General features: G+C 45.1%; 1 protein-coding gene across 2 annotated transcripts in view; it reads right to left on the reverse strand.

The window, feature by feature from the left end:
* Window positions 1-26,722, reverse strand: part of efhd1 (EF-hand domain family, member D1) — a 54,228-nt gene that overhangs the window by 13,625 nt on the left and 13,881 nt on the right. The window contains exons 1-3 of one of the 2 annotated variants that reach the window (XM_085916234.1): window positions 13,772-13,914; window positions 5,023-5,102; window positions 1,252-4,951 (exon numbers count right to left, since the gene is read on the reverse strand). In XM_085916234.1, coding sequence (XP_085772360.1) covers window positions 3,505-4,266 — 762 coding nt within the window. In that variant the 5' untranslated portion in view covers window positions 4,267-4,951; window positions 5,023-5,102; window positions 13,772-13,914 and the 3' untranslated portion in view covers window positions 1,252-3,504. Of the gene's footprint in view, window positions 1-823; window positions 959-1,251; window positions 4,952-5,022; window positions 5,103-13,771; window positions 13,920-26,722 lie in introns of those variants that run through there. The other variant, XM_085916235.1, reaches the window with a different exon arrangement.

Below are 26,722 nucleotides of genomic sequence, written 5' to 3' on the forward strand. Positions count from 1 at the left end.
CCCCGTATCAAAGTCCGAAACGCCGCAAAACTCGCTTTCGCCGATGTCGAGCAGAACCTGCCTGCTGTACTTGTAGCGCAACATGGTACGATCAGACAAACACATAAAACTGTCTGACAAACACTTATTAGATGAACAAAACACCGATCGGTTGGGACGGAGAGAGGCCGCTGCGTGTGCACGCGCCGCCATCTAATGCTATCAGGAGATTGCTTGTTTTAAATAACGTCATTAGCCCCAGTGTTATGTTGTTTTATTTTTCATGAGTCAAATGCTGCACCCGCTCATACACACAGCACCGTGCGCCAGGTTTCCATCCAACTTATTTGCATTAATGAAAATTCAGCTCAAGAATCTATTGTGTATTGTGAGTAAAAGTAGACTTAATTAGCGTCATAAAGTGATGCGTTTGTCCATTGACATCACAGTTGTTTTCCTTATTAAACCTGTCGGTCATCGGTTGACCCTGACCTCTAAATATCGGCATCGGTTGTAGAAAAACCCATATCGGTCTTGATTGAATGGGTGTGTTGCTATGACATGAACAGGAAGGAGTTGTGACGGCCGTTTTTCACCACTCATATATTCACACACAAACGACAGCCAAATCTGAGTCAAGTTTTTTTTTTTCTTTCTCTGCAGTATGATTGCAATACTGAAGGCAATGAACTCTGACAATAGTCGTAAAAGGAAGAAAACAATGACACGTGAGTTAGCATTTGAGCATGGAACGTGATTATCCTTCTGGAGAACTTACCCATAATAATTTATTACTTTATTTGCATTACACATGACTTACCTGGCAGAACACGAAACAACATACCTTAGCTTCAAAAAAGTCTTTGGCCCCACTCACTCCCTCTGTGGAGACGTTAATTTCAGACAGTCTGGCCAGTGCCATAAGACCACTCTCTTCTTGGAGCTCCCCCGCTGCTGCTCTTCGAAAGATCAACAAAAACTGGGAGGGGGATGAACAAAGTTTCAGTTTTAGTGTAGTTTATGGTAAACCTCAGTTGTCGTTCTTCAAAATGTAAAGTTAACCAGTAAGCTAATGCTAGCATTAGCGAGAATGCATTAAACACATTATTGTGTTCCCCAAGAATAATACAGCTCCTTCGATGCAATTCTTCTGATAACTCTACACAAAAGAATTGAACACCTACAAGAATTGAAAACAGAGCGCACACCGGTAAATCATCAGACAGACTGACGCTAATGCGATAAAAATGAGTGCATAGACACGCAATAATATCAAAGTGAAATACAGTTTAATATTTTTGTCTTCTCAAGCTTACTGCTTTACTGTGTACGTCGTTTCCATAGATTGGAGGAACTGAACCATCAACAAAACAAAGTCTATCGGCGAATCCTTCTCTATAGTGACAAAACATTTCTGAAACACCTGTCCTTGAAGTGCTTCCCACAAACAAGCAGGGCGACCTGAAAAATGTAATTTAATGTTGGGGGACGGTGCAATGATTTGTGTGGATTGATCCATCCAACAACGGAATATTTGGATCCCTCCACTTAGGCATTCTTGAGTTGTTTGGACTACAAAAGTCTCTGAGTAATAAAGATTGTGGATTTGCAAAACGTTTTGGCCACACCCATTGTAATGTTCTGTACTCACGCCAGGTACGAACTGTATCAGGATGACGACATGCAAAACTAATGAAGATTGCGGGAGCAGGAAAACATGCTGCATTCAGGAAGGCATATGCTTCCAACATCCGGCTACGTTCACTACGTGCTGCGTAATCCTAATGCTACGGACCAATCAGGACAAGACATTTGGTAGATAACCAATATGATAGGCTAACATTACTGGACTGGCAGTCTGGAAATATTCTAAGAGAATACTACATCTTAAATTTAAACAAATGTATTTCAGAATACAGTCCTTGTCAGATAAACAGAATATCAACACACATAACTGAGTGCTCTGAGTATCCCAGGTTAATCACATAGGTTTTCTGTATAGCAGAATCAAAACTCAGGTTATATCCATTAATTAAACAGAACAAGTGCATGTTTGTCAATTATCACTTAGCTTGTTCAATATCAGTGCATGCATATAAATAAATGCTTAGTTGTTTAACTCAAGCAGTATGATTAGATCATTAAACCAAACTCACATCACAAATGAATCTGGAACTCTTTTACATTCAAAGCATTCAAAAGAACATGTTACAAGTTTTTTTCCGAAGGGCAGCGATCCGCCTACACCCTTTTACATAGTATTACAAGTCCAAAACCCGTCTGGGCTTGACTTCCCATCCATACCATAGGGAACAGTGTGAGGGACAGCCTTAGATGCCTCTGAGGTGAGGGGTGTCGCGATGCTGGGATCCAAGTCATTGTCCATGTTGTATGTCTCTTTTGTTTCCAGGAGGTGACGTCTGTTTCGCCGATACTCCTGTCCTTCAGCTGTGCGGACGTGGTATGATCTGTCAGTACCAGCTGGCTGGATGATGGTTGCAGGTTTCCAATAGCCACGCTCTTGCATTCTGATGCTTTGTCCCTCCTGCAGCGGTGACAGTGGTTTAGAAGATCTATCGTAGTATCTTTTCTGATACTGCTGCTGGTGTATTCTCCCGGCGTAAACCTCTGTATGGTTGACAACCTTGGGCTGGAGCTGCTGGTGTGTACTGGGGAGGACTGAGCGTAAGCGTCGGCTCATAAGCCTCCAGTGATCGGAGGTTATCCATTGGGGTTTTTCTATACTCCTTGTAGTCTCAGATAGGGGTCTCGATGAGCAGCTTTGGCCTTTTCCATGAGAGATTTACAGATGGAAACAGATTTCTCTGCATTGCTCCGTGGAAAAAACGGTGAGGTGGGTGAACTCCCATGCATTTGCGAAGGCCTCAAACTCTTTGCACTTGATACTACAGCCTCTGGTACTCCGTGCCGGGCAAAGGCAGCTTTCATCTTGTGTATCACAACAGAGGATGTTGTTTTGTTTAACTTGTCCAGCTTTTAGTATCTGCTGTAGTAGTCCACTGTGACTATGTAGTCGTCATTGTTCCAGGTGAAGAGGTCAGTGGAGACTATTTGCCATGGCCTGTCTGGGATTTTGTGGTTTATCAGGGGCTCTTTTGTGTTGGATGGTCTGTGCTCCAGACAGATGGGGCACCTTCCCACCATGTCCTCTGTTTGTTCATCCCAGGCCAAAAGAGAATGTCACGGGCTCTCTGTTTGCACTTCTGTATGCCCATGTGACCTGAATGCACCAGGGACAGCATCTCTGTGCGCAGTGAGGTAGATAATGAGGACTTTCTCACCTTTGAAGAGGATGCCGTTCATCTGGGAGAGTTCATCTCGGTGGTTCCAGTAATTGGCTATGCTCTGAGGGCATCTTCTCCTCTCCTTAGGCCAGCCGTTCTTGATAGTGTCTCTTAGTGCCATTAGCTGAGTGTCTTTTTAAGTCTCGGTTCTGATCTCTTTCAGTTTGGCGTCGCTGACTGCCAGGTTACTGTAGACTGTGTAGACCTGCATATCCATGCCTTACCGCAGGCTGTCGTCCTTGTCAGACAGGGACTTCCTGGAGAGGGTGTCTGCCCCAAGAATGTCTTTGCCTGGACGGTGGATGATGTTGAAGTTGTACCGCTGTAACTGAAGCATCATCCTCTGTAGTCTTGGAGGCGCTGTGTTGAGAAGTTTCCGCATGATGGACTCCAATGGGTTGTGGTCACTTTCGACAATGACGTGGCGGCCATACACGTACTGGTAGAAGCGTTTACATCTGAACAGAATGGCGTACAGCTCCTTTTCTATCTGAGCGTAGTTAACTTTGCTGTCTGTTAGCGATATGGATGCAAAGCCGATGGGTTTCTCTTCTTGAAGTAGGACTGCACCGAGGTCATATTTGGACGTGTCGACTTGCAGTCTGAGGTCTTTGCTGGGGTTGTAGAAGGCTAAGACCGGGCTAGGCTCTTGTGTGACAAGCTCATACATCTTTTTGAAAGCCTCGTCGTGCTGTGCGTCCCACTTGAACTCACTGGACTCTTTCAGCAGGTGACGCATGGGGGCGTTGATGTCTGAGAGCATGGGGGCGAACTTTGACAGGTAACTAACCATGCCAAGGATTGTCTCTAACTCACCCTTGTCCTTGGGCAGCTCCATGTCTCTCACGGCAGCGATTTTGGCTGGATTGGGCCTGATTCCGTCCTTGGAGATGCAGTGCCCGAAGTAGCTGACCTCTGTGGCGCAGATCGGGCTCTTCTCTGGGTTGAGTTTTACTCCCCGCTCTCTGGAGCGCTGGAGCATTGCGCGGAGGTTGCTGCCGTGTTCTTCTTTTGTGCGCCCGTAGATTAGCACATCATCTACGATCGCGGTCACTCCCCGGAGGCCTTTGTAGGTTTCATCAACCTTGCGTTGATACTCGTCTTAGGCCGATATCAGTCCAAACGGTCGACGAAGGAAACTGTACTGCCCAAACAACCACGTTGAATGTGGTCAGTTTGGAAGACTCCTCTGTGAGTTTGATTGCCCAGAAACCAGACCTGGCATCCATAACACTGAAGAAGCCGGCATCTGCCAACTTAGACATGACATCGTCGAGCGTAAGCAAGGGGTAAGAGACAATCTGATGGCCTCGTTGAGATCTTTTGGGTCGAGGCACAATCTCAGCTTGCCGGTGCATGGGTTCTCGGCTACGACCATTGAGCTGACCCATTCATTTGGTTCCGTGACTTTCACAATGATCAGCTGTTTTTCTATGTTTTGTAGTTCCTCTAGGCGTCCACGGAGTGTGTGTGGGACTCTTTCAGGTGGATGGGCTACTGGGACTGCGTTGGGGTCAATGTGAATTTTACATTCACCAGGAAACAGTCCGATTCCAGTGAAAACGTCTTTAAACTCGTCGATGATCGGGATCTCAGGTTTGCTGGACATGGATGAGCTGTATGAGTCCAAAGTCCAGGCATGCCTTCAGTCCTAGAATTGGAGTTGCCTGTGTATCGACGACATGGAACTTCAGCGTCAACTCCTTGTCCTTGTATTTACACTTCATGTTGCACTTGCCTTGGACAATGAGACGTTTGCCACCGTAGCCATACAGTGGGTAATTGAAGGATTGTAGCGTGTGCCGTATTCCCAGTCCTCTGAAGGTGCGTGTGGGAAAAACATTAGCACAGGCCCCAGTTTCTAGCTTGAAGCTAAGTACAGTCCTGTCTGGGCCATTTTATACACACACACACACACACACACACACACACACACACACGCACACACACACACACACCGTATTTTCCGGACTATAAGGCGCACCTAAAACTTTCTCAAAAGCCGACAGTGCGCCTTATAGTCCGGTGTGCCTTATATATGAATCTAATTATGAATTTGTTGATCCATACTGGTTGTTCACAGTGCTCTGCTAAAATGTTTCAGTACGTTGTAGTACGACTAGTAAATTACAAGGTCGCATTGCTTCCCAGAATTACGGCAGGTCAGGGGGCGTCACTGAATAGCTGTTGTACCTGTGAGGCTATTTCAATCTAAAATAGGCTGCTCCGTTAATGTTTCGAGTAAATTTACGAACCGATATTGAAGGGATACATAGAAAAGCAGTACCAATGTGTTAGATCGAACTTTAGTCAGTTCCGATCATTTTATAGGTGCTCGTTTGAGAAACGTGATTGTTTACACTTTGCCGAGGCTCATGGGAGTCTGCGAGCTGAGGCTCATGGCAGTTTACGGGTGGCTAATGCTAGAATGATAGCTGCTATACGCACGGGGCTATTTCATGTCAAAATAGGCTGCTATGTTAATGTTTCGAGTACATTTTTCGAAAAAATTCACACATAAGTCGCTCCTCAGTATAAGTCGCCCCCCACCCAAACTAAGAAAACAACCGCGACTTATAGTACGAAAATTACGGTAAATTTACGGATCGATATGGAAGGGAAACATAGGTAAGAAGTACCAATGCGTTAGATCGAACTTTAGTCAGTTCTGATCATTTTACAGGATAGTTTGAGAAAGGCACAGGATCAGCTTGAAAAAAAAATATCCTGTTTAGTAGAACCAAATAGTTGTAAACTACATCTTGTGTAGCCCCCTGCTCAAAAAAATTAAAGGAACACTTTGAAAACACATCAGATTTCAATGGTGAAAAAAAAGTTGGATATCTATACTGATATGGACAGGAACAAAAGGACGCCACATCTTTTGATGGAAATAAAAGTTTTCAGCCTACAGAGGCCTCAGTATATAGACACCCCAAAAATCAAAGTGAAAAAAATGATGTGGCAGGGTCGGCCATTTTGTCTAAATTCAATTTCTGCAAATCAAAACTCTTTTCAATATCTTGTGTAGCCCCCATATGCTTGTATGCAAGCTTGACAACGTCGCGGCATGCTCCTAATGAGACGGATGGTGTCTTGTGGGATGTCCTCCCAGATCTGTCTAAGGGCATCAGTGAACTCCTGCAAAGTCTAACGAGCAACCTGGCGGCGTCTGATGGACGGAAACATTATGTCCCAAAGGTGTTCTATCAGGTTTAGATCAAGTGATCGTGAGGGCCATTCGATTGTGTCAATTCCTTCATCCTCCAGATACTGTCTGCATACTCCTGCCACATGAGGCCGGGAATGTCGTGGATCAGGAGGAACCCAGGACCTACTGCACCAGCGTAGGGTCTGACCACGGGTGCAAAGATTTCATCCCGATACCTAATGGCAGTCAGACTGCCGTTCTATAGCCTGTAGAGGTCTGTTCGTCCCTCCATGGAAATGCCTCCCCAGACCATCACTGACCCACCACCGAACCGGTCATGCTGAATGATGTTGCAGGCAGCATAGCGCTCTCCTTGGCTTCTCCAGACCCTTTCACGTCTATCACAGGTGCTCAGGGTAAACTTGCTCTCATCTGTAAAAAGCACAGGGCGCCAGTGGCGAACTTGCCAATTCTGATGTTCTACGTTCCACGGTACTGAGTAGTGAGCATAGGGCACACTACAGGACGTCGTTCCCTGAGGCCACCCTCGTGAAGTCTGTTTCTGTTTGGGCAAAAACATTTACACCAGTAGCCTGCTGAAGGTCATTCTGTAGGGCTCAAGCAGTGCTCAACCTGGTCCTCCTTGCACAAAGCAGCGGATATCGGTCCTGCTGATGGGATGAGGACCGTATACGGCCCTGTGCTCTCCTAGAGTAACTGCCGGTTTCCTGGAATCTCCTCCATGCTCTGGAGATTGTACTGGGAGACATCAAATCTTCTTGCAACACTTGTGGAAAAACAGTTAAAAAAGATCAAGAGGGAGGAGCTTGAAATGGCCTCCACCTGCAAAACCAGTCCTGTTTTGAGGACCATCTCGTTGTTGCCCCTCTAGTGTACCTGTTGTTAATTCCATCAACGCCAATGCAGCTGAAAGTGATTAACAACCCCCTCTGCCACGTGCCTGACCAAAACCTTATCAGAGAAGTGTAATTGAATTCATGCCATACCCTGATAAAAAACTGTTCCTTTAATTTTTTGGAGCAGTGTATATATACCGTAATTTTCGGACTATATGTCGCTCCGGAGTATAAGTTGCACCAGCCATGAAATGCACAATAAAGTAAAAAAAAACATATATAAGTCGCACCGGAGTATAAGTCGCACTTTTGGGGCATATTTATTTGTCAAAATCCAACACCAAGAACAGACATGAACGAGCAACAACAGGCTAAACGATAAGTATGCTAACGTGACATAAACACAAACGAAGAGCTGAGAACGTGCCTTACGTAACATTCAGAGTTATTCTAATAACTATTACACAAATAACACGTTTATCAAACCATCTGTGACACTCCAAATCATTAAATCTATCGATCAAATTCGTTGTCCTTTCTGTAAACAACGCCACATGTGCGCCGCGCCGCTGACATCTGACTCATCGTCAGTTGCAATTCAAATTATTCCACAGGCCCAAATGACAATATATAAACTATATATCAAATAACAATAATATAACCAACAATTTTATCGAACCATTCGTGTGACTCCAAATCATTAAATCCATCGGAATCTTCGTCTTGTGTCACTTAAAAAAAAAAAAAAAAAAAAAAAACAGCTGTTGACGCCGGAACTACCGTATTGGCCCGAATATAAGATGGCCCCGATTATAAGACGACCCCCTCTTTTTCAAGACTCAAGTTTGAAAAAAGACTTTTTGAACACCAAACTTAATTTTTATACAGAAAATAATTACATCTGAAACAAATGATTATAACAATATATTCGAGAGAAAAACCTTGTTATTTTGCCTGATTCAAATCATGCAACAACTGTCTATCACATCTTAATATCTGAACATTTAAATATGTAAACTAAAGTGCAATCACATTTGTAAATGAATGGCTTCTGGTTTTTGAAATGTGAATAAACCAATCTACTGTGATAAAACAACAAAATTGCAATAACTGCATTAACCATCAAAGTGAAGTCTAACTGTAGTCTTGAAACAAATCTGAATAAGGAAAAACATTGTAATAAAACAATGCAAACTGCTACCGCTATTGTTGGGGAGCCTGAACTGTATAGGGGGTTGGCTCGGATGGTAATGCTCTTTTTGCCCCCGGGTGTCAGTCAGAATACAGGAGGGAAGACGTGGTTGAGTTTTGATTGCTTCACTGAATTATTGGCAAAAAATAATAATAAATAACCACAAATGAAATACTCCCGGCAACACACCAAACATAAGTCATCGATCGAGACAACAAAATACATTTGTTGGCGACCGTTAGTTGCCGTGCCGTTAATGGCCATTCGTATGATGCGAGGCAAATTTAAAGGAGCGGGACGGAGCTGTCAATCAAACCTTGCGCACACGAAGCAAACCATGATCAGACAAACGGCACAACAGTAGACAGTAGTAACAATAAAATGTATATACTCACTTTGTGTCAAAGACGCACACGATCACAGCAACATAGTCGATACCAGCAACCTTTAACTTACCGCTGCGCACAAGTGAAAATGGGACCCCCACTTTTTCAGTGTTATTTCAATGCAAAAAAACATCGTCTTATATTCGGGCCAATACGGTACGGTCAGACTAGATATATCAAATAAATGTAATATAAACAACAATTTTAACGAACCATCCGTGTCACTCCAAATCATTTAATCCATCAGAATCTTCTTGTGTCACTTAAAAAAAAACAAAAAAAAACAGCTGTTGACTCCGGGGGCCTACGTGCGCCGCTGACGTCAGCCTCGTCGTCAGCCTCGTCGTCAGCCTCGTCGTCAGCCTCGTCGTCAGCCTCGTCGTCAGTTGCGGGTCCAATTATTCCACAGATCTACGTATAATAACTATGTTGTAAAGTTACCAAAGTACCAGGCAAGACGTGGGTTTGGTAATCGGCTCTTTATTTCACAAAAGAGCTCAACGTGTGTGTGCTCCAAGCAAGCGCCCTGGAGTTTCCACAGCCATAGTGCACACTCATGCGGTTTAAAGTGAAAATAACATGTGAAGTGATGAACTATACTAGTAAGTAATGTGTTAATGATCAAGGAAAAATGTTTTTAATAATTTCACATATAAGTCGCTCCTGAGTATATGTCGCACCCCCACCCAAACTATGAAAAAAACACAACTTATAGTCCGAAAAATATGGTACTCGTATTTATATTCTTTATTTTCTTATTTATTTAAATAAATAAGAATGTTTCTGAAAGTCAGTTTGACTTTAAAATTTTTACAAAAGTTTTTACAAATATTTAAAAAGTGTTAAAAACAATAAAGTGTATAAAACTACAATAAAGGTTCATAAAAGTCTTGCGTGGATATACGATGGTACGCAAGTTTTTCAACATACGATGTGAAATTAGATCAAAAATTTGCCTCATCCGAAGTAATTCCCAACATACGACGTCATCATGGTTAGCCCGCTAGATAGCAGCACATCAGGATGACCTCAGCGCCCCAAGAAGGCTATCGCAAAGAGTAGTTGGGGTGAAAAAAGGAAGAAGGTGATGATTTGCTTACAATTGAAACAAGAGCTCAGAAAACATGAGTGCACTGTGTAATCATTAAGCAGAAGGAAGCCCTCAAAGCTGTCAAGCCATCCAAGGGGCTCATCAGCATCTCTAACCGTCGCAACCCTGCCCTGGAAGAGATGGAACACCACTGAAACGATCATATGTGAGAAGGCAAACGCCATATATTGTGTTTTGTTAACGTTATGTAAGTTGAACTATAGAAAAAAAAAAAAACGTAAAAATTTATAAAATATATTTTTAAAAAAGCTGTTAAGTGTAAGTTCACATACTGTAAGTTGTGCGTAAAAGCCATGTCAAAAGTCAAAGTCAGCTTTATTGTCAATTTCTTCACATGTTAAGACATGTTTCGACACAAAGAGATCGAAATTACGTTTCCCACCGTCCCACGGTGACGAGACACATTACACAACACATACAAGCAAATACCACAAAGAGTAAAAACGAGTAGACAAGAGCGATGAATAAGTAATAAGCAAATAACCCAAATAAATAAATAAATAAATAAGAGGAGCAAAATGGAGCAAGCATGCATACAGCAGACAGCCAGAATAAAGTGCAAAAGAACAGGACGTCATGCATCCGAGGGTGGAGGGGGGAGAGAATTCAGGATCCTGACAGCTTGAAGTATGTCGCTGTTGCCGAGTCTGGTGGTGCGGGAGCGCCGGCATCTGTAGCTCTTCCGAGAGGGCAGAAGATCAAACAAAGAGTGAGCGGGGTGACTCACATCACACACAATCGCGGTCGCCTTGCGGGTGAGACGGGAGGCGTAAATGTCCTTCAGGGAGGGGAGTGGAGCCCTGATGATCTTACTAGCAGTGTTCACTGTGCGCTGCAGGGCCTTCATGTTGTACTCAGAGCAGCCACCACCCCACACAGCGATACAACTGGAGAGGACGCTCTCAACGGTGCCACGGTAGAATGTGGTCACGATGGCAGGAGGAGCACTTGCTCGCCAGAGTTTCCGCAGAAAGTACAGGCGGCGCTGAGCTTTCTTCGCCAGCGACGCAGCGTTGGTGGTCCAGGAGAGGTCCTCACTGATGTGCACCCCCAGGAATCTGGTGCTGCTCACTCTCTCCACCACAGCACCGTCGACAGTCAGCGGCAGGTGGTGGGTGTGACCCTTCCGGAAGTCAATGACAATCTCTTTGGTCTTGTTGACGTTCAGCAGAAGGTTGTTGTCCCTGCACCACGCGGCCAAAAGGTCGACCTCCGATCTGTATTGAGTCTCGTCGCCACCGGTGATGAGACCCACCAGTCGTGTCGTCGGCATATTTCAGCACGCGGTTGCTGCTGTAGGTCGCAGTGCAGTCATGCGTCAGCAGGGTGAAGAGCAGCGGACTGAGCACGCAGCCTTGAGGGGCCCCCATGCTCAGCGTGATGCTGCCGGAGACATTAACGCCCACACGTACTATCTGAGGCCTCTGACAGAGGAAGTCCAGTAGCCAGTTGCAAAGGGAGGTGCTGAGGCCCAGCTTGTGGAGTTTGCAAATGAGACGCTGTGGAACAATGGTGTTGAATGCAGAACTGAAGTCCACAAACAGCAATCTCACATACGAGTCCCTGTTCTCCAGGTGGGTGAGGGCAGAGTGGAGGGCAGAGCAGACGGCTTCCTCAGAGGACCGATTGGGTCGGAAGGCAAACTGGAACGGGTCTACGGTGGGGGGAAGAACAGATCTGACGTGCGTCAAGACAAGCCGCTCAAAGCACTTCATGACGATGGGTGTCAGTGCCACAGGGCGGTAGTCATTGAAGCAGGAAGGAGCAGGATTTTTCGGCACAGGTATGATGGTGGCAGCCTTGAAGCATGACGGGACGACGGCCTGCTGCAGGGAAATGTTAAAGATGTCTGTGAAGACATCCATCAGCTCCTCAGCGCAGTCCTTCAGCGCTCGACCCGGGATGTTGTCCGGGCCGCCTTACGGGTGTTGATAGCGGCAAGCGCCCTCCTCACGCTAATGGCAGAGAGGCACAGGGGCTGCTCGTTCGGAGGGGGAGGGGTCTTCAGCGGGCAAGTGTCGTTCTGAGCGTCGAAGCGAGCAAAGAAGCGGTTCAGTTCGTTGAGCAGAGGGACAACGCCCTCACAGCTCTGCAGCGCGGGCTTGTAGTCCGTGATGGTCTGAATGCCTTGTTACAGGCTCCGAGCATCCCTGCTGTCTTTGAAGTGCGCGGTAATCTTGGAAGAGAACGCCTTTTTCGCATCCTTGATGCCCCGGGACAGTTTCGCCCTAGCTGATCTCACGCCCGCTTCATCCCCAGCCCTGAAGGCTTTGTCTCTGGCCCTCAGCAGCCCGAGGAAAGCCACTGTCAGCCATGGCTTCCAGTTAGCCTGAGTGACGACGTACTTTGTGAGGGTCACATCATCAATGCACTTTGCGATGTAAGAGGACAGAGTCAGCATTCTCCTCTATGTCTGTCCGATTGTCGCAAGTGGCTGCCCGCTCAAACATTTCCCAGTCTGTAGTTGATCCAACATACAACTATTTCAACATAAGTACCATATTTTTCGCACCAAAAGGTGCACTGGATTATAAGGCGCACCTTCATTGAAATTTCATTTTCGAAATTATTTCATATATAGGGCGCACCAGAGTAAAAGGTGCACAAAATAGAAGCTATACTACAACAAACTGAGGTTGACTAGGGTTGTGATATGCATCTACTAGCCAATAACCAATGAGCCCTCTGTAAACAATCACGTTTCTCAAACTATCTCCTATAAAATGATCAGAACTGACTAAAGTTTGATCTAACGCATTGGTACTGCTTGCCTATGTTTCCCTTCCATATCGATCAGTAAATTTACTCGAAAAATTAACAGAGCAGCCTATTTTGACATGAAATAGCCTCGTGCGTATAGCAGCTATCACTATAGCATTAGCCACTTGCAAACTCCCATGAGCCTCAGCTCGCAGACTCCCATGAGCCTCAGCAAAGTGTAAACAATCGCCTTTCTCAAACAAGCTCCTATAAAATGATTGGAACTGACTAAAGTTCGATCTAAGACATTGGTACTGCTTACCTGTATTTCCTTTCCATATCGATCCGTAAATGTACTCGAATCATTAACAGAGCAGCTTATTTTTACATGAAATAGCCTCGTGCGTATAGCAGCTATCATTATAGCATTAGCCACCCGCAAACTCCCATGAGCCTCAGCTCGCAGACGCCCATGAGCCTCAGCAAAGTGTAAACAATCGCGTTTCTCAAACGAGCTCCTATAAAATGATCGGAACTGACTAAAGTTTGATCTAACACATTGGTACTGCTTACCTATGTTTCCCTTCCATATCGATCCGTAAATTTACTCAAAACATTAACGGAGCAGCCTATTTTGAAATGAAATAGCCTCACGGGTACAATAGCTATTCAGTAACGCCCCCTGACCACGATTGCCGTAATGCTGGGACGCGATGGGACCTTGTAATTTACTAGTTGTAGTTAAACGTACTGAAACATTTTGACAGAGCACTGTGTACAACCAGTATGGATCAACAAATTCATAAATTGATCCATATACAAGGCTTACCGGCCTACCGCACTGTCGGCTTTTCAGAAAATTTTAAGTTTTTAGGTGCACCTTATAGTCCGGAAAATACGGTAGGTCCCGGAACGAATTAAATTCATATGTAGACGTTTGACTGTAGATTTGTCAAGTCAAACCTTTTCCGATTCCAATTGGGTTTTTGTTACACCTCTAACAAAACTGTATTTTGTTCATGAAACATGTTTTAGGGCGTGACTCGATGGCAGAGCCAATACAAATATCTATGTGTACTAGCATGCTCACCTCTCGAAAGCTCAGTTTACCATCAAAGTCCTCATCCACCTCTTTGATCATGTTCTTAAGGCCCAGATGAGTCTGTGGAGCACCGAGCTTCTCCATCATCAGCTTGAGCTCCATTAGGTCGATGAATCCATCTTTACCAGTATCATACCTGGAAAGCACAAGTCAGTTTTGCTTGTGAAGCTGAAGTACAGTACACAATTTGACAAAAACAATAAAAATTACACAAATGAAATTGGCCGAATGGTTATCAATTTCGGATACATATTGCTTGTGAGTCATGCCATACAGGACAACAGTTCAACCTAAAATGAGGGCATTATTCTGAAGATGAAGCGTTTTAGTGATTTGGAAGGCAAAGAAAAGGTGTGTGAGACTGGGGATGACTCCAAGGTTACAGACTTGTTTTGATTTGACTTTATTAATTCATGCTTGCAGTGGAGCCAAAAAGGCCCCACTGAAAAAACAGCAGAACCTTACAATAACAACAGGAAATTTGAATATTCAATATTAAAAAAAAAGCAAGACATGTTTTTCAAGGCAGCGGGGCATGGAAGAAGTTCTGGGCATGGGCATGGAAAAAGTGTCAGTTCTGGTGGCCATGCTGTTTTTCTTGTTTAAATAATGTCTAAATAATGTCATTATACAGCCTGACTGCAGTATACAAGGTGGAGTTTCTCAGCCTCTTGGTCTTGGCTCTGATTTCAGGTTCAGCCAGCTTTTGTTGGTTCCTCACACTCCTGGCAGTGCAGCTACCTCGTGTCGGAAGTAGCAGGACATGCAGAGGGTGTTGCTGATCATGCATGTCTCTGACCAGCTTCACTGCAGCCTCCACCCTCCTGGTCTGGAGTGATGGTAGGGGTTGTGAGAAGTTACCTGCTCTCCTTCTGATGATTTTGCAGGCATGTGCCTGGACCCGCTCGAGCTCTGCTTGTTGTCTTTTAGAGTAGCCCACCAAGAGCACTGAACTGTACTTCAGATGCGGCTTAATGAGAGTGGTGTAGAGAGTGATAAGGGCATCTGCAGGTAGCCCGTGTCTCCCCATCACTGTGAGATAGTGCAACCGCTTGGAGGCCGTTTTTATTGCGTTTTCAATGTGTACATCTCCAGTCAGGTTTTGGTCAAGGTGGTATCCTAGATAATGATACAAACGGGATTTGTACTTTCCACAACAGGTACCTCCTGGCCCCCCAGCATCAGTGGGGGAGGTTGTGGTGGGTTTCGTGCAAAACATATCCGGAGTTCATCCGACTTTTTCCCGTTGAGTATCATTTTATGCTTTGCTGCCCATTTGTCCAGCCTTTGTGCCTCCAGGCACATTGATGAGTCTGACATGATGCTGGATATGGGGATCGCTCTTGACAGCTGTCATCTGCATATACAACATTAAGAATGTCCTCAAACAAAGCATCCCGGGTGGCCATTTAAAGGAAGACGACATATGGGGAAACTACATCCCCTTGTGCCACCCCAGATGTGAATTGAATCCAGGGGCTATTAGCCTTATTTGCCACCACTCTTTGTATCCTCCCTGCGATAAAGCTGCGTAGCCAGGCTACCAGAGACAGGCACAGTTTTAGGTCCAGTATGTTTTGCATCAGGATCCCGTGGTCGATTTTATCGAAGGCTTTGGACAGCACAACAGTACAAAGTCAAAAGTCAAAGTCTACTTTATTGTCAATTTCTTCACGTTAAGACACACAAGGAGATCGAAATTACGTTTCCCACCATCCCACGGTGACTAGAAACAATACACAACACATACAAGCAAATAGCACAAAGAGTAAAAACAAATAGACAAGAGCGATGAATAAGTAATAAGCAAATAAACCAATAAATAAACAATAAATAAATAAATAGACAAATAAGAGAGGAGCAAAATGGAGCAAGCGTGCATACAGCGGACAGCCAGACCATAGCGCAAAGGAACAGGACGTCATGCAGCCGAGGGTGGAGGGGGGAGAGAATTCAGGATCCTGACAGCTTGGAGTATGAAGCTGTTGGTGAGTCTGGTGGTGCGGGAGCGCAGGCATCTGTACCTCTTCCCAGAACGCAGAAGATCAAAGCAGAAGATCAAACAGTGAGCGGGGTGACTCACATCACACACAATCGCGGTCGCCTTGCGGGAGAGACGGGAGGTGTAAATGTCCTTCAGGGAGTGGAGTGAAGCCCCAATGAGCTTACTAGCCACGTTCACTATGCGCTGCAGGGCCTTCATGTTGTATTCAGTGCAGCCACCACCCCACACAGCAATACAACTGGAGAGGACGCCCTCAATGGTCCCACGGTAGAATGTGGTCATGATGGCAGGAGGAGCACTTGCTCAACTGAGTTTCCGCAGAAAGAACAGGCAGCGCTGAGCTTTCTTCGCCAGCGACGCAGCATTGGTGGTCCAGGAGAGGTCCTCACTGATGTGCACCCCCAGGAATCTGGTGCTGCTCACACTCTCCATCACAGCACCGTTGATGGTCAGCGGCAGGTGTTCCAGAAGTCAGCAACAATCTCCTTGGTCTTGCTGACGTTCAGCTGGAGGTTGTTGTCCCTGCACCACGTGGCCAGAAGGTTGATCTCCGACCTGTATTGAGTCTTGTTGCCCCTGGTGATGAGACCCACCACAGTCGTGTTGTCTGCATATTTCAGCACGCGGTTGCTGCTGTAGGTCGCAGTGCAGTCATGCATCAGCAGGATGAAGAGCAGCGGACTGAGCACGCAGCCTTGAGGGGCCCCCGTGCTCAACATGATGCTGCCGGAGACATTGTCGCCAACACGCACTACCTGAGTCCAGTAGCCAGTTGCAAAGGTAGGTACTGAGGCCCAGCTTGTCGAGTTTGCAGATGAGGTGCTGTGGAACAATGGTGTTGAATGCAGAACTGAAGTCCACAAACAGCAATCTCACATACGAGTCTTTGTTCACCAGGTGGGTGAGGGCAGAGTGGAGGGCAGAGCAGACGGCATCCTGAGGACCGATTGGCTCGGCACGCAAACTGGATGGGGTCTATGGTGAGGGGAAGAACAGATCTGACGTGCGCCACGACAAGCCGGTCAAAGCACTTCATGACGATGGGTGTCAGTGCCACAGGGCGGTAGTCATTGAAGCAGGAAGGAGCAGGATTTTTCGGCACAGGTATGATGGTGGCAGCCTTGAAACATGATGGGACGATGGCTTGCTGCAGGGAGACAAAGATGTCTGTGAAAACACCCTAAAGCTCCTCAGCGCAGTCCTTTAGTGCTCAACCTGGGATGTTGTCTGGGCCTGCCGCCTTACGGGTGTTGATAGCAGCAAGTGTCCTCCTCACGCCTCCTCACGCCCCGGGACAGGGGCATCCGATCTCACGCCCGCTTCATCCCCAGCCCTGTAGGCTTCGTCTCTGGCCCTCAGCAGCCCGAGGACAGCCCCTGTCAACCATGGCTTCCAGTTAGCCCGAGTGACGATGTATTTTGTGAGGGTCACATCATCAATGCACTTCGCGATGTAAGAGGTCACAGAGTCAGTATACTCCTCAATGTCCGTCTGACTGTTGCAAGTGGCTGCCTGCTTAAACATTTCCCAGTGTAGTGCCAAAGCAGTCTCGAAGAGCATCAGAAGCCCCCTCAGGCCACACTCTTACCCGCTTGCGAACCGGCCTGAAAGCTCTCACTCTTTGTCTGTATGCGGGCATAAGCATAACAGTGGTGTGGTCAGAAAGTCCAATGTGGGGGAGGGGGTGGCCTTGAAAGCTCCTTTATGTGCAGTGTAGACCAGGTCCAGGAAGCTGTCACCACGTGTTTGAAAATTAACATGCTGGTGAAGCTTTGGAAAGACAGACTTCAGGTCAGCATGATTAAAATCCCCAGCGAAGATGGTGAAACCGTCAGCGTGCGCCGTCTGCTGATCATTGACAGCCTGGTACAGTTTACTAAGGGACGTGATCCTGTCGCTTCCAACGTTGGCGGGATGTAGACCGTGACAAGCAAAATCGCAGTAAATTCCCTTGGCAGGTAAAAAGGACGGCATTTAATGATCACAAACTCCGCCCGTGGTGGTATTGCCTTGTCTGGCGCCAAGCGTATTTTGCCGTGAGTTGAACAGGTTTATGTGCATGAACTTGTTCTGGTAAAATAAAGCGGATGGGTGTGGACAGGAGTTGTTACTTTATTGGGGTATATGTGGAATGTTGTTTGTGGTGTTGTTTGTGATAAACTTTGAGAAACGGGTTCCTCGGCGGTGCGTTTTTGCGATCTCTATTAATTTCAAGATTTACGCCTTGTGGAAAGGTTTTTGGCTTGCTTGAGATAAACCTTTGAGAAACTGGTTCCTCAGCGGTGCGTTTTTGCGATCTTGATTAATTTTGAGATTTACGCCTTGTGGAACGGTGTTTGGGTTGTTTGAGAAACGGGTTCCTTGGCGGTGCGTTTCTGCGATCTCGATTAATTTCGAGATTTACGCCTTGTGGAACAGTGTTTGGGTTGTTTGAGATAAACTTTTGAGAAACAGGGTTCCTCGGCGGTGCGTTTTTGCGGTCTCGATTAATTCGAGATTTACGCCTTGTGGAACGGTGTTTGAGATGAGCTTTTGAGAAACAGGATTCCTCGGCGGTGCGTTTTTGCGATCTAGATTAATTTCGAGATTTATGCCTTGTGGAACGATGTTTGAGATAAGGTTTTGGTAAACAGGATTCCTCATTGTGTGATCATTTGGCCGCAGCGTATTCTCCCGCTAATGTTTGAATGTGTTTGTGTGATCGTTTGGCCGGAGCGTTTTCTCCCGCCAATTTTTGAATGTGTTGGTGTGATCGTTTGGCCACAGCGTTTACTCCTGCCAATTTTTTAATGAGTACGTGTGATCAGTTGGCCGCGGCATTCCCCCCTCCCTGCGATTTTTGAATGTGAGTGCGTGATTGTTGTAAATTGCTTATGAAAGGCCTACTCAGGCGTGATCCCCATGTGTCTCACCTGTGCATCTCCATCTTTTTTTGTCTCCACGGACGTTGGAGTGTGAAAGGGGGAATACGTGATTGTTGTGATTTACTTGTGAAAGGACTGCTGGGGCTTGCTCCCCAGGTCTCTCACCTGTGCCTCTCCATCTTTCTTTGTCTCTACGGATGTTGGAGTGCAAAAGGGAGGCGTACGTGATTGTTGCACCGTAATTTTTGGACTATAAGTCGCGGTCTTTGTCATAGTTTGGGTGGGGAGGCGACATACTCAGGAGCGACGTCTGTGATTTTTTTCACAAATTTTTAAAATTCAAAAATCCGCGATGTAGTAAAACCGCGATAAATGAACCGCGATGTAGCAAGGGATTACTGTCATTTGAACTGCAAGTGACATCACCCGTGTCGCGCGGCGGTTGTTTACATAAAGGGCAAAGGATTCGATCACGAGATGACGAAGATGACGAAGGGCCCCATGTACAACCAGCATCATTAGCGGCTTTGTTTGTAAATGACACGGAGGACGAAGAGTTTGAAGGATTTAATGATTTGGAGTGACACAGAAGGTTTGAAAAACTATTATGGCTTTTACGCACGCCCGGTCCTTCTCGACGGGAGCTCTCTTTCACCTCCGTTGATGGAAGTCGGGGGCCGGCACTTGGCCGGGTGGCTGTCCGGGGACGGTGGATGGGGCTCGGACATGGCTTTTACGCACGCCCGCTCCTATTCTATGGAGCGCTCTTCCACCTCTGTGGCTGGAAGTTCAGTAGTTGTTGGCTCGTTGAACTCTTGTTTTGTGAAATAAAGAGCCGTTTACCAAACCCACGTCTTTCCTGGTACTTTGTTAACGTTACAATATAGTTAAATACTAGATCTCTGCAGCCCACGGCGTTGTTGACATGAACGAGGAATTTGATCGATGGATTTAATGATTTGGAGTGACACAGATGGTTTGATAATATTGTTGTAATATGATAGTTATTTGAAATATACTTTATATATCGTTATATGGGTCTGTGGAATAATTAGAAATGCAACTTACAACGGGTCCGACGTTAGCATATGCTGCGCATACGCAGTATTGTTTACATAAAGCACGATCGATGGATTTAATGAATTGGAGTGACACAGATGGTTTGATAAACGTGTTATTTTTGTAATACTTACTTGAATAACTCTGAATGTTACGTCAGGCTCGTTCTCAGCTCCTCGTTTGTGTATATGTCACGTTAGCATACCGTATCGTTTAGCCTGTTGTTGCTGGTTCATGTCTGTTTTTGGTGTTGGATTTTGACCAATAAATTTGCCCCAAAAGTGCGACTTATACTCCGGTGCGAGTATAACTTTATTGTGAATTTTATGGCTGGTGCGACTACTCCGGAGCGATTTATAGTCAGAAAATTCCGGTAATTTGCTTATGAAAGGACTGCTGGAGCTTTCTCCCCGGGTGTGTCACCTGTGGCTTTCTGTCCCTCTGTCAACACGGATGTTGGAATGTGGGTGGAGTGATTGATATTGTAATTTGATTGTGGGGACGACTGATGGCGGTGCGGGGGTCTGGACTCTGCGGGTAGCTATTTGCTGCGTTGGCGCGGGTGGGGGATGACGGCATTAATCGTCCCAGTACTGGCCAGGCTGGGATGAATCAGTATGGAAATTCTGCCCCCCCCCTCTTGTGCTCCTTTTTTTGGCTGCGCGTGGAGTGGAGTCGTACCCACTCCAGGTGTGTGCTGAGGGCGTGGTAGCAAGTGAGATTAAGACAGGATGATGGAAGAATGAATGAGGACAAGCAGGGAATGCATGTACGACATGGGATGTGCACGACTGTAACTGAGGCCTGGTGGACTTCAATGTCTGCCTGCTCACGGCCACCATGAATTTGTGGGACAGGGGTTGAGCTGTGATGGTGAATGAATGGGCGCCTTTGTGTCTGTTAGTTTGTACGTGTGTGCACGCATATGAATGGCCTAGGATTTGATGATTACTCAGGGGCACCATTGACGACAAATGGTTCAATGGAGAAGGCCCGTTTCCTGTGGTTGGACAAGACAGGACCATCTAGTCCAGCGGGGATGGGTATGATAATGTGTCCGGGACACCTTGCTGGTCCCGTTTGCTCCCCAACAACTCTATTGACACATTACGTGAATGTGTCAAAAGGGGGGAGTAGAATAATTTAGCCTAATGGAAGATTCAATGTTTTGTCAAATGTAATTGTTTTTGGAGTCTTAACAGGACATGTAAGAATTCAACGCACAGTGATGAAAGGAGCAGAAGAAACATCTCAAAAGACTGCAAAGGTTGCAGAAAAGATTTGCTCAGCAAACTACTGGGGATACGGAAGCAAAGACCGAGGTCCAGATCACTCCAACGTACTGCTGAAGGTCCCAAGAAAGAGGGGGACAGAGCCTGTGTGGACGAGACCCTATAAGGTGGTGGAGCGCATTTCACATGCCAATTCTTTAAGCAGCCAGGTTGGACCATCTGGCCCACTTGCTTTCCAGGGGTCCACCCGAGGGCTAGCTTCATCTCACCTATACTGCAGATGTTACTTCGTGTAGGTCTAGGTAAGGGGAAAACAATAGGGCGTTGTATTAGTCCATGATTTGACAAAGAAGTTGTTCAAAGCTTCTGCAGCGTTGTTTTCTTCTACTCCCTGTATTCTGATTTTTACATCCAACGAGTTTGTTCGTCCTAGGCCTTTATTTATAAAATCCCACCACTCCTTGGGGTTCTTTTTCTTTAAGCTTTGCATTTCATTGTGATAGTATGTTGTTTTTGCCTTGTGTATGAGTCTTTGGACGGAGTTTCTAATTTCTCTCCATTTTCCCACTTTCCCCCATTTATTATACACTTTTTGTCTTTATAGCCTGTTTTATTTTCTCCATCATCTATAGTTTATCCGCAGTTGTTATTTATTTCTGTCTCACAGGAATGCATGTCCATTGCTGTCTGGATATAGTTGTTAAAACTTGATGTCTTGGCAGTGATGTCCTCACCCTCATAGACAGCAGACCAGTCTGTCATAGCGATTCATAATGACAGAGCCTCTTTTCTTTCTGTCGTCACTAACTGACCCCTCTTACGTTTCACCTGTTGTTTCTGCCCTGTTGTCTATAAGGGGCTCATCACCAAACACTTGTGGTCACTTGAACCCAAGGGGGCAAGGGTGGTTGGAGGGCTGTAAAGTTTAGCCATGTTGGTAAAAAAATGAAGTCTAGGGTTGCTTGCCCTTGGGTCTGACGTTTGACTATCTGCCGAATCTTAAGGTGGGAGGAGGTTAACATTTTTGTAAAATCTCCACATAAATACAATCCCATGTGGGTGAAAGATGCTTTAAATGTGTCTATAGTATCTATTACATATTCTAGAACTTTGTCTTGGTACAGTTTTTTTATTTGCCCAGGGCGGGTGGTACAGATTCCCCACAAATATAGTTGAGACGCTGCTGGGAGTTCGACACGGTTGTAGTTGGACCCATGCAGACTCAATGTCATCGTTCTCCAAATCCTTTCTCCTTTCTGCCTGCAGTCTCTCATGACAGTACACAGCCACGCCCCCACCACTTTTGTCGTTCCTGTCTCTCCTAAATAGTTGGTAATCCTTGACTAACAGCGATTCATCCGGTATATTATTGTGAGCCCACGTTTCAGTAACACACCCATGTCTGCATCTAGGGTTTTCAGCAATATTTCATATTCAGACTTTTTTATCAATGTCCTCGCGTTGCAGAGAGTTAACTTTGACATCCGCGGTTGCGCTCGTTCAGGTTTCACACACCGTATTGCACAGTTCCTTCCTTTGCATATGAGCCGTGTCGCTAACGTCGAACTCGTCGTGAGTAGCATGCAAATTGCGTATGCGCCGTGCCGATGACGTCGGACTCGTCTTGAGTTGCTTTTCTAATTATTCCACAGACCCATATAACGATATATAAAGTATATATAAAATAACTATCATATAACTGCAATATTATCAAACCATCTTTGTCACTCCAAATCATTAACTCCATCGATCAAATGCCTCGTCCTTTATGTCAACAACGCCGCGCGTACACCTCACAGATCTAGTATATAACTATATTGTAGCGTTATCAAAGGACCAGGAAAGACGTGGGTTTGGTAAACGGCTCTTTATTTAACAAGAGTTCAACGAGCCAACAACTACTGAACTGTAACGATAAAAACATATTCAAGTTGCTACACGAAATAAAATACCTATATTAAATAACAAACATAAATAAGTTTATCAAACCTTATGTCACTCCAAATCATTAAATCCTTCAAACGTGGGGCCCTTCTTCATCTTCGTCATCCCGTGATCGAATCCTTTGTCCTATATGTAAACAACCGCCGCATCGCTGATGTCACTTGCAGTTCAAATTACAGTAATCCCTTGCTACATCACAGTTCATTTATCGCGGTTTCACTACACCGCGGATTTTTGAATTTTGAAAATTTGTGAAAAAAATTCACATATAAGTTGCTCCTGAGTACAAGTCGTACAAGTCGTACAAGTCTAGGACAGTGGTTCTTAACCTTGTTTGAGGTACCGAACCCCACCAGCATTACAAACCCCCCTTTAGTGAAAAATACCTTCTTTTTTTATTCAAGACAGATGTTTTTTACTGGTTCACAAAATGAGCCATGCATGAACATCACCTTGGGCAAAGAACAAAACCAACACAATGCATGAACTCACAACAAATTACATACCTGCAAATCAGTGTGACTTCTGCATTTGCCTTTGCGAGACCAGTTCTGATACACGTCATCAGGAATTTACACAATAAATCAGGTGTGTTTGGACCTACGCAGTGGAGACTCTGCCAATTCCCTGAGATCATCTCACCCAACCCCTAAGGTTCGATCAAACCCAGTTTAAGAACCACTGGTCTAGAAGATCTGTTCTTTGCCCAGTTCAGTCACGTGTATACACACACAAAGCCCAACTCCTACTTCTTGATTATTTTTTCTAACTCACTCTCGCACACCACTGCCATTGCACGAATCACATGATGCATTTAGAAAGTAGTTTGTTACAATATCATCACATAGGCCTGTAATTATATCAAGTCATCATCTAATGATAAAAAAATGGACATACATTTTATTGGGCTGATAAATGGTCATTTAAATGCAGGTTTGTTTAGGTCCATCACCAGAGTCACTGCTTTCCTCTCACAAGTGGACACATTTACAGTGCATTTAGTAGTTTCATTGCTCTTGTACATATACGAGTACCGTATTTTCCGGACTATAAATCGCAGTTTTTTTTTTTTTTCATACATTGGTTGTGGGTGCGACTTATGTGTGAAATTATTAACACATTATATCATTTCACATGTTATTTTCACACTAAACTGCATGAGAGCGCTCTAAGCCGGTGGAATGATTGGAACTGAAACTGACGATGTGTCTGACACAAGCCACGTAGAATAGGAAGTGCTGCATCTCCTTCCGGAGTCAGCCGAATTGTTTATAAGTGACACCAAGGATGAAGATTTCGTTGGAGTTAACGATTTGGACGGACGCAGATGGTTCGATAAACTTGTTAGCACGTTATTCATGCTAGTTATTTGAATAACTCCTCATATGTTACGTCAGGCATGTTCTCAGTTCCTTGTATTTATCAGGGATGAGAACGGCAAATGAAAATAAAAACACTGAAAAGTAGCCAGGTCTGGGGGCCGCATACTCCACGTTTTGTACTCACTGGCACATTGTCGCAAATTAACACAGAGTTTCTTGTCCACATCATCATGCTGGATTCTCTTGAAATAAGTGACAGCAGATGAATCCCTAGTTTTCAAATGGTACTTCACTGTTTGAATGGCACTATAAGTCTCAATATTCATACGACATGATCTAATGTCCATGATGTCCTTCATAGTATTAAAAGATGATTCAACCTGCGGTCCATGAAAGATGCTCAAAACGAAGAACACCAATTTGCAGACAGCAGCATACTTGTCAAAAACAGCAACCTTAGCCCACCATTCATCCACCATCTCTTTACTGTTGACAAAGGAAGGTTGATATCTGACTGCATCTGTTGAACTTGTAAAGAAAACTTCTCCTTTTCTTCCTCATTCAAAACTGCAACCACTTCCTGGAGCTGCTTCAGGCCTCGGGATGTCACAGCATGCCCTCTCGCTGCAGGATCAATGCACGAAATGGATCTTAGAAGCTTGTTATTCAATGGCATCTTCTTTTGCAGGTACTTCCCACATACCTGGAATGCTCTGGTGGCTTTCCGAATAAAGTGCAGAACTGTAGAGTCATCCTTTCTGCTGTCTTTAATGATTGCTTGAACAACTGTGCCTGTGAAGATATCCTCTCATAAGAAAATCTCTGCATCTTCTAAATCCATGGTTTTCAGCTCACGGGAGGATGCCGGAATCCTTTCAGGCTTGACATAGCATGCCAATAATAACTCTTCAAGCTTGTCATGAAGGATATGGATTAGTGGTTCTGTGCTCTGGAAAGACAGACATATCTTTTCAAGATTGGCAGAGCAGACTGATAAAACTGACTTCTTTTGGCCTTGAAGAGGACTTTGTCAACGATGCGGGCTTTCCTGGCTTTGCCACCATCCGTCAGTTTCTTCCTTGACTGGGATTCTATGATTTCTTTAATTCTCTGTCTGCTACTGATACTGACATTCATTCTTCTATAAATCTCCAGCACTTTCAGGCTTTGCCACCATCCGTCAGCTTCTTCCTTGACAGGGATTCTATGATTTCTTTAATTCTCTGTATGCTACTGATACTGACATTCATTCTTCTATAAATCTCCAGCACTATGCCATGATACACATTCCTCAGGTCAGAAGACACAAAGGCATGATAAAACACTAGCAAAGCGTCCCAGATCCTCAAAGTGCCGACAGACAAATCATATGCAGAAAGCCAGCAGTGATTCACAAAGCGTTCTGGCACTGTGTATTTGATATGTAGAAGCTCGTATATCTCTGACGTGTTCTCTATGATCTGGAAACCACTTCGAGTCGTTGTAGAGATCAGTAAACAGGCCTTCTGCCTCGTGTTCAAATACTGAACAAAACTGTTTCCATGCATTGTGTGCATGATGACAAATGTCGCCATCTACATCCAGAAGATGGGGTGTGTTAGGGTTGACAAATTATCTTGTTCGTATGATTATGTTGGAATGTAGACTAGAATTATTAACTTTGATAAAACATTTTACCTTTCCTTGACTCTGAAAAGTTTAACCATTCAGTTGTTGAAACGTTCCAAATGGTGTGGAAACATTCTTGTTTAGTCATCTAAAATTCTCCACTAGTTTCTGTTTCCACGACTTTGTAAAACAATGAGCTGGGACCCTCCGCACTGATGAACCAGTTGCTGAGGTGACCACCAAACATGTCCAATGTCACCCCCACCCTGCTTGTTCTCGATAAATATGCTCTTGCAAGAGACCAAAGGCAGACTTTGTTCGAACATCGCTGTACCTACAGTAACGAACAAATTCTCCACTTGCAAGAGTTCAAAGGGCATACTGCGGATCCAGGTCTCCAGCCCACGCATGACTGCGCACAAGTCCATCAGAACGGAAACCAGATTAGCCCATGGTATTTCAATTTTTTTAAAAAGGTTGACAAGTTCCTTATGCAGAGAATCTGCATCAACGGTTATCTTCCAAGCTGTACTTCCTGAGACTGCTCAAGAAGTTCTGCCTGCCGCGGGAGCTGCTGAAGACCTTCTACACTGCCATCATCCAGTCTGTCCTCTGCACCTCCATCACTGTCTGATTTGGATCAGCCTCCAAACAAGACAAGCACAGACTGCAACTGACAATCAGGACTGCAGAAAAGATCATTGGAATCAACTTCCCATCTATCCAAGACTTGTACAGGACCAGGAAACGCGCAAGCAACATCTCTACAGACCCTTCTCACCCAGGTTAAAGTCTGTTTGATACAGAGCTCTGTACGCCAAAACCAGCAGACACAGAGACAGCTTCTTCCCCCAGGCTGTTGATCTGATGAACTCACACCACTCTTAGAGTCTCAGAGTCATTGC

Source organism: Syngnathus leptorhynchus, chromosome 7 (genome assembly GCF_054491065.1).
Source record: "Syngnathus leptorhynchus isolate UIUO chromosome 7, UIUO_Slep, whole genome shotgun sequence".
Classification (NCBI taxonomy): domain Eukaryota; kingdom Metazoa; phylum Chordata; class Actinopteri; order Syngnathiformes; family Syngnathidae; genus Syngnathus; species Syngnathus leptorhynchus.